Raw genomic sequence first — 8,511 nt, 5'->3', positions numbered from 1 at the left:
ACTGAGAAGTCCTAACTGTGCACGGTAATGAGTTGCGCCAGTTTACAGACCATGGCATTCCCCCATACTCCGATTTAAGTCGCGCACCTGACACAGTAGCAGTAGGAACCATCTTTAATGTCTTTAGTGTGATGCGAAGCCAGGCCGAGATTCGAACCTATCACCACCCGGATGACGACAGGAGGAGCTACGTGTTGAGCCATAGTCGCGGGCCAGATATTACAATTAAATAATGATTCCAAGGTTCCAAGGGACTAATTAAAATTTCTTTTCTAGTCCCTGACAAGAAAAGCACAAGACAAGGATGGATATATTTACTGTGAAAAATACGAAGAATCGCTCCTTATGGAGGGATGTCGTGAAAAGGACTATACCCTAAATTTGTTGTAAGGAAGTTTGTAATTGTAAAATTAAATACTGTACACATTGGTCCCAAGAGCATATGGAAAAGAAGATACCATGGGACTTCAACAAAACATTTGATAATACAAATTTTGGTTCATTATTTTGGAAAGGGTTCTCAACACCCCCTTAATATTGAAGTTTTAACAATTTAAAGGTTTATATCCCATGGAAAAACTGTGTGATGTCACTATTAGAAATTAACTGGATTTTTAAAAGAATGTTTTGAGCTTGCAAACTATAATTATACATTCAAGATATTACTAATATACTTCCTTGGAATTAAATAGAAGTACCCTACTATTTTGAAGCTTCCAATTTCTGAGTATTTAAGCTCCTGCGCCCCTAGCTTCTAGGGTTTGGAGGTCAGTAAAATAACTCATCCATAGACTTAAATTTTAAATAAAATCGAAAACTCAATGGGTTAAGTGTTGAGCGAGATCTTAACCTACAAACAAACAAAAATCCTACTACTTTTTACAATAGCAAAGATATTATGGTAAAAATCTCGGATTATCTAGAATGAAAAGTTTTTACTGCTGACAAAGAATATGTAATATGCAGGGATCTAAATGGATAAGACAATGGCCGAGAAATTGATGTACGCCCCAAGTATGATTCACAAAATGACCCCTACTGTAGATTACAATTAGTCTTTGGTTCGTTTGGACACTCACCTAAATGAACCAACAATCAAATTCAATAACAGTCCCCAAAGTTGTTAATCCAACGAAAAAGAGAACATTATCATAAACTTTAAGGACCAGTGTAATAAACAGCCCAATATGCCCTCCCTCCATGTGTAATATGTATGTATTTAAGAAACTTACATTGCCAAAACTGTATGGTAATAGCATGCTCTATCCAACATTATCAAGCGGGAATCTTTCATGGAATTAGGGAAGGTTTATGACAAATGTTTCATAATATTCTTTAGGGACTCTGTTTTCGAGAATTAAAAAAATAGCCTAAATCCTTTCCAAGACTTAAATCTAAAAGTTAATAGCCTAAAACCATCTTCGGACCTGTTTGATGCTTCCATTGACGAACCCCATTGGTTCTGTAGTTATTGAGATCTTAAGATTCAGACAAAAAATCCTTATTACTTTATATAATACTAGCGGCTTCGCTCCTAGCCTCTAGGGGCTTTGCCCCAAGAGGCGATAAAAAAAATTAAGGCGAAATTCGTTAAAGGACCAAGGAAATCTTCTACAAAACATAAAGAACCAAGGAAATCTTCAGCAAAAAAAAATAAAAAAATAGGGGGGATTTTTTTTGTTTTTGGGGGGTTGGGGGTGTCCCACCCCCCCCCCCCCCAAGAAAATAGCTTAAAACCACCACAGGACCAATAGGTATATACCCTGAAGAGTAGAATCCGATCGGTTCAGTGGTTACCGAGATCTTAAGGGACGGACAGACAGACGGACAGACGGTCAGACGGACAGACAGACATCGTTCTACTTTGTATTATAGATGACTAGCAGATACGCCCCTAGCAACTAGTCACTCTGTATTCAAAAGGAAGAGAAAAATATTTAGAACCATCCCAAGACTTAAAATGAAATAGCCTAAAACCATCACATGATCTATTCAAAGCTTATCTGAAATGGAGAACTAAATCGGTTCAGTAGTTATTGAGATTTTGAGTTTCAGACAAACAAGCCTAACTACTATATATAATAGGATTTCTTATTTATTTCATACTATGATTTTATAATATTGATATTGGAACTTATTTTGATAGAATAACAGCATCCCCAATCCCTGAAACTCATTTGTAGCGAGTCTGTCCATAATTCTCTGAATAATTGTCCCATAATTAAATTATAATTGGTATTAACTCAATAACAATCTGGAAACATTGAGAGAGCAATATTGAAGAATATTATGGAATATTATCAATATTATGATTGATCCCATAATAAATTAATTGATGCAAGAAAGGGACAATTATTACATATTACATCCCCATCTCTCCCACCAATTCTTAAAAGAAAACATATGTATGTAGTAAAAATGTTTTTAATTATGTTTTTTTTCAAAAAAATTATAGAAAAAAGTAACTTATGGGACAACGGAAAGTGTCATTTGTGACGCCATAAAAATGCTTCTATTATCCATCTCTTTTTTAGGGGTTTCCTTTTCCCCTTCTCTTCTCATCCATCCTTTTCAGACGTATTCTTATGACGTCAAACATGACACTTTCCGCTTTTCCCTAACTTATAACCAATATGGTCTTTAAAAGAATATCTAGGCTATTTGACTAACTTTAGAATCTAACTTAAGAGGGATATTCTTTCAATGTGAAAACCTTTGATTAATTAAAAGCAATGTAAACAAAAAGATACTTTTATGCACTGTTTTAAGATAAAAGTATGTAAATAAACAAAAAAAAATGCTTATCTTTAACACAATAAAACAGAATAAGAAAAATTATCAGTATCCTAAAAACAGTTATTACAATGAGGAAATATATACATGTTACTTTTCTACTGTTAGCAACAGTTACCAGAACACTATCTTCTGAAATCAGGTATCAAAATAAATCTTAATGATTCTTAAAATTCAGATTTTAAATTTTTTAAAAAAAATCAGTCCATATATTACTTATTAATTTCTTTAAAAATGTTTTGCATTGATTGATATGGCATTTTTAGATGATCTATAAATAAATATAAAATATCTAAAATTTTATCAATGTTAAATTTCCAGCATAGAATTGACCAAAGTCTATTTCTATGTATTATTTTTGTTTAATTGCTTAATAGGATATCTGAAGGATGTGGATTAGATCCACCCCACCCTATGAAACCTGGACACTCTCATAATCTTGACATTCAGGTGAACCAAATGCATTATCCAAAATTTAAAATGTTTATTCTTCAATAATTATATTTGTGACAACTTTTACGAGTACAGTAATAGTGTCTGACTGATTATGACGTAACAAAAAAAATTAGCCAATGAGAGGCCGTTATTGAACAATGGTAAAATTTATAGTGGCCTCTCATTGGCTAATTTTTTTTGTTACGTCATAATTAGTCAGACACTATTACTGTGTTCAACTTTTACTACACAGAAACTGCTAATTTTTCCACAAAAAGATCCTCTCCTCTTGGGAGAGTTCAAACTTGCAACATACAGATTTTATGTAAAATTGCAATTTTAATAATCCTTGTTAAAATTTAGTGTCATATTATGGTATATTCATGTTATCTGTAAGTTTAGTTAGTGACTTTTTGGTTGTTAAAATATGAGTATTTAAACTTTTGAAAGTCATTGTAATCCTTATATTTAAAAAAATGATGATTAGGTAAATGATCCACTTATGGGAGAGGTGTGGAGATCCCTGAGAGTTCATCTGCCAGCTGCTTATGATAAGTCTGTTCCAACTCCTCTTGTATTTGATGTTCATGGTTGGACTATGGATCCTATTTCTATGGAACATGCTTCAAAATTTGTAGGTAATTCATATGATGAATTTGTTTACACAGTCTTCTATTCTAAAAACATCAAAGCTTTTTGGATAGGGGTGGGTACATAATTTTTTAAAGGAAGCCTGCAAGAAATACCACGCTTTAACTGCTGACATGGACGAAAAAAAGTAAGATTTTATTTCAAATTTAATTCTATTTTGTTATTTAAACTGCCCTACTTTGCATTTAATTAACCTTGTATAAACATATATCCTATTTATTCACTTTATTTGTTATCAATGTGTAACCATAGGGAATTTAAATTTTTTTTTTTTATATGTAAAAATGCCTATAAAACATATATTAAGTAATAATTGACTTAAAATGCATATTTTGATAAATTTTAATTGCTATTTTTTTGTTTAGTTCCTGATGATGAGGGCAGTTTTGCCCTCGAAACGTTGAATAAATTTAAAAGTTTGATGCCTTGAGTTTCTCATTCTGAGGATTTTGCATGTTGGGTCCGTTAACCATTCGTCTTACTTATTAACTGCTGAAAGACTGCCACAAGTAGACCAAATACCCAAAATTTGAAGCCTTCAGCTTCTATAACAAAAAAGTTCTAGGCATTTTAAAATGACATTTTATGTACAATGGAAATTTTGAAAGAATTGCAATGCTCATGTTGAAAACTTTAAAATTAAACTACGTGGCCTAGAAACAAAATTATAAGCTTATTTTTGTCATAAATTTAGGTTTCCAGTAACTAATTATATTTTTACAATAAAAATACCCATTTTTATAGTCAAAATCATTAAAAAAAATTAAGTTTTACTTGCGTTGTACCGAATGTACTGTAGCCAATCAGAAGGCTGAATCAGCTTAACAACCAATCACAGCTAAGCTTGTATTAGTTTACCCCTTTGTTCCCGCTATGATTTTCGTTTAAAAATGCAATTTAAATCGAATTTTTTTCATAGATTTTGACTATGAAATGTGGTGTTTTTATTGTAAAAATGTAATCAGTTACAGGCAATCTAAGTTTCTGACAAAGATAAGGTTATAATTTTATGTCTAGGCAACGTAATTTAATATTGTTTTTTCTTTTATGAGCATTGGAAATCTTTCAAAAATTCCATTGTACATAAAATGCTATTTTGAAATGCCTAGAACTGTTTTGTTATTGAAGCTGAAGGCTTATAATTTGGGGTATTGGGTCTTCTTGTGGCAGTCTTTTAGCAGTTAAAGCGTGTTATTTCTTGCAGGCGTCCTTTAAATTATTTTCACTAACCCAAATTTCATACTCAGGGTAATATTAACATATGGAAGTGGGGGGAGGGAAGGGTTAATCACAATGATTTTTTGGTTTGGGAAACCATTCATTATGGTGCATGAAATGTATAAGATGTCCTTGGTGACAGAGGTTCATTTAAGAACCAGGACATTGGTTATCAAAAAAATATGATCTACATATATAATTCATGTTTATCTTTGTAGATGTTGCTGACTTACCTGAAGGAGGATTCATAGTTGCTACTCCCAAGGGTATGGATGATAATCATGAAGGATGGGGCAGCTTTAACTGTTCCAGCACTAATGGTCCTCTAGGACCTGTCTGTGATACCAACAGAACAAAGTAGGTTTTAGTTCAAATTCCAATAATAATATTTCAGTATCTCTTCAAACTAATTAATATTTGGATTATTAGAACCGGTTCTCAGCCCTACTGAAAAAAAACTATTATACTCTTTATAACTTATGATCAATTTTACCCTTAGATGGGGAGAGGTGTCATGCTATGATTCATGTGGATCTTGTGATCCTTGGAACTCCTGTGATTGGACTTCTTGTTATGATGATCTTGTCTTTACAAGGTTAGGAATCATTATTGATCATAATATTAATCAATTAATTGTCATTAAGAACATTTTCTATTAAGGGAAATCTTTAAGACCCTGTCAGAAATGTTGTGTCTTGATTTGGATTCTGTACATCAGAGTGGAATCTCAAATGGTGCTCAGTTTTCTTACTTTATGGTTAATCCTCTCAGGTGAATTTCTAAATCTGCAATACATCTAATTTTAAATCATATTTGCATTAGGACAATAATGTAAATTTTCATGCATTGATTTCAGTGATATCTTAGCAAGTATTGCTCCTGTAGCAGGCTCTCCAATGATAGGATTTGGAGATCTTCCAAGTGTACCAATAAGTCTTATCGACTTTCATGGTTACAACGATGATGTAATTCCTTACGATCTTGATCACTCTGAAGGTACTCAATCATTATGCATTTGATTGAAATACTAGGATATAAATTTATCGCATTGTATTGTAAACAGTATCCTTGGAGATAAAAATGTACAATTAAAAGATTAAAACCAGTTTTATTAGCACCTGATGCCAAAGGCAGGGGTTAGCAAAACTGGTTTTAATATCATAATTGTACATTTTTATATTTGTAGAAAAAAAACTGGATATAATAGGTACAATAAATAATATTTTAGTATAGTTTAAAACTGGTTCCAATACAGCGGATAGTAATCTTTTTCAAAGCCATACTGAAAAATTATTTTTTTAAAATCTAACCTCAAAAAAAAAAACACTCATATTGTCAAAAATAATTTAGGATCTGGACCTCATGACTCCATAATTGCATATGATGGTTACTACTATGACATCAAAGAAAATAATCTCAGGTTAGCTTAATGATTTCTATCTTTGTCATGAGTTGACTAATTAAATTTTGAGCTTTTCAGTATTTAGATTGATGATTGTTAGGTAGATTTTCCTTTTGAATCTAGGGTAATTAACACAGTACAAAATGCAATAAGGTAGCTGTTATTTGCAATATATATTTCTAGAGCTATTATAGACTTAAAAATTCAAATGTATCAAGAACAATAACAATACTATTTAGAAAGTGGACAACTGGAATGAACTGTCAATCAGGACCAGAGGTATATCCAACTTCTATGGATGGTGTGGATGATTTTAACTGCAGTATTTGGTCTGATTGTGATGGGGGTGTGGAGGTAAGATTCAAAAGAGTGAGCTTACTCTGTAACTTGAAATGTCCCCTTGTTCATAATAATTGGTGATATAGGATTTTAGAATCTTAGATGATGGATTTTAAAGTTTGATTTCTCCAATTGTAATTATTGAAACGCTGATGTTTTTCAAGAAACTAATAAGTCAGTAAATTTTGATTGTGAGTTAATTTTTCTCGTAGGGGTAATGTCTTTCCCATAAAGAGATGAACTTAAAACAATGCACCAAAGTTGGGACTTTCTTGCAATTTTTTTATTAAGCATCAATGGTTTGAGAACTGTCTACCCATCCATTTAGATTGTGCATTGCTATGGCAACCATGGCCATTCTTATCCATTTGAATGGGGAGAGAATGGAGGTCAAACCATTGAAGGAACAAAAATACTCTGGAACTTTATGAAAAACCACCGCAAAGTTAAGGTATAAAACATAGAAACAGCCTATGACGTCATACAAATGACCAATGATAGGCCAATATATATTACAATTGACCAATGGTAAATGTATACTGCAGGCCTATCATTAGTCATTTGTATTGTAGGCACATAACAAATTATTGAATTTGTTAAGAACGGTTAATTAGATGTGCAGATTTCTGTCAGGCACTTGAAGGATTCCTTCCTTCAAGTGCCTTTATAGGCTGTTTGGGGCATAGTCGCTTGTATATTTAAAAGTTCTATATAACAAAGCTGATTTTAAAAATATCTTGAACAAACTTATTAAACGCCTTTTACATTTCAAAAAAAAATTTAATTAATTATTATTAATTTTTTCAGGTTTAACCTTTCAGAATTTGTCAAACAAGCCTTGTCATAATTCCATAAAAATGTTAAAATTCATAATATTTATGTAATAAAAATAAATCAACTCTTACTAAAACTTTGACTTCTTATTGTTTGTTGATCTACTTTATCACAACTTTGTATATGAACAGTCGGGGAGGGGACGTTGAATAAATATATCACTCCTTAATTTTTTTTGATGAAAATTAAGATATTCTAAATAAATTTGATATTTTTAAACATTTTTATTAATAACTTCAATAGATTGATTTTAATTTGATTTTTTAATAATTAATGATCAAAAATGGTTTTAGAAATTTCCATTTTGCTTTTTAGATTTAATTAAGAATATATTTAGTTTTAATACAGGTGCAATACCCCAAATTTATTTCTATTTTTAAAAAGAAAAAGTGAATTTTTGCTCATCTAAATTTTTACAAATATGTTAGATAAAGAAGGGGTTAGGAAAGTCTTTCAGGGAAAGGGCCGCAAGGTTTAAAATTGGGCTAAAAACATGTTTTTTTTTTCTGTGATCTATCTAAAGTGAAAGAACTGGTGTGGTAAAAAGGTTAAAACTCCCCTGTAAAGCTGAAAAGTATATAATTTTGTATTCGCGAAACGTGAATTCTTAGTTGCAATTCAAGAATGATGACTGCTGAAAGATTTCCTACACTAATGAGCATTCAGTATAATTTATCTAGCTCGTCGATCATGCTACAAAAGACCATTACATGTATGTTGAAACAGTTTCGTAATTTCAAAATTTTTTTATGATAATGAATATCTCATCTTAAATCACTTTGTCTGTTTGTCCATCCACAATTAATGGTGATTTGCATGGATGTTTTCATTCTTGTCCT

General features: G+C 31.6%; 1 protein-coding gene across 1 annotated transcript; it reads left to right on the top strand.

The window, feature by feature from the left end:
- The first annotated feature begins 2,836 nt into the window (after positions 1-2,836).
- Positions 2,837-7,748, top strand: LOC145332903 (uncharacterized). The gene is made up of 11 exons (XM_080178007.1): positions 2,837-2,935; positions 3,171-3,243; positions 3,716-3,866; positions 5,316-5,454; positions 5,597-5,692; positions 5,758-5,868; positions 5,954-6,093; positions 6,448-6,517; positions 6,739-6,853; positions 7,167-7,289; positions 7,646-7,748. Exons 1-11 carry the CDS (start codon positions 2,865-2,867, stop codon positions 7,649-7,651), a joined length of 1,095 nt encoding a protein of 364 aa, XP_080034133.1. The 5' UTR covers positions 2,837-2,864; the 3' UTR covers positions 7,652-7,748.
- Positions 7,749-8,511: the final 763 nt, after the last annotated feature.

This window comes from Acartia tonsa, chromosome 11 (assembly GCF_053477335.1).
Source record: "Acartia tonsa isolate MP-2025a chromosome 11, ASM5347733v1, whole genome shotgun sequence".
Classification (NCBI taxonomy): Eukaryota; Metazoa; Arthropoda; class Copepoda; order Calanoida; family Acartiidae; genus Acartia; species Acartia tonsa.
Note: the sequence above shows the minus strand (reverse complement) of the source record. Positions and strands in the feature narration are given on the sequence as shown.

Coding starts and splice junctions, on each gene's coding strand:
- LOC145332903 (XM_080178007.1), top strand. CDS start 2,865: ATGAGGAAATATATACATGTTACTTTTCTACTGTTAGCAACAGTTACC. Junction 2,936..3,170: donor ACACTATCTTCTGAAATCAG/GTATCAAAATAA, acceptor ATTGCTTAATAG/GATATCTGAAGGATGTGGAT. Junction 5,455..5,596: donor TGTGATACCAACAGAACAAA/GTAGGTTTTAGT, acceptor TTTTACCCTTAG/ATGGGGAGAGGTGTCATGCT.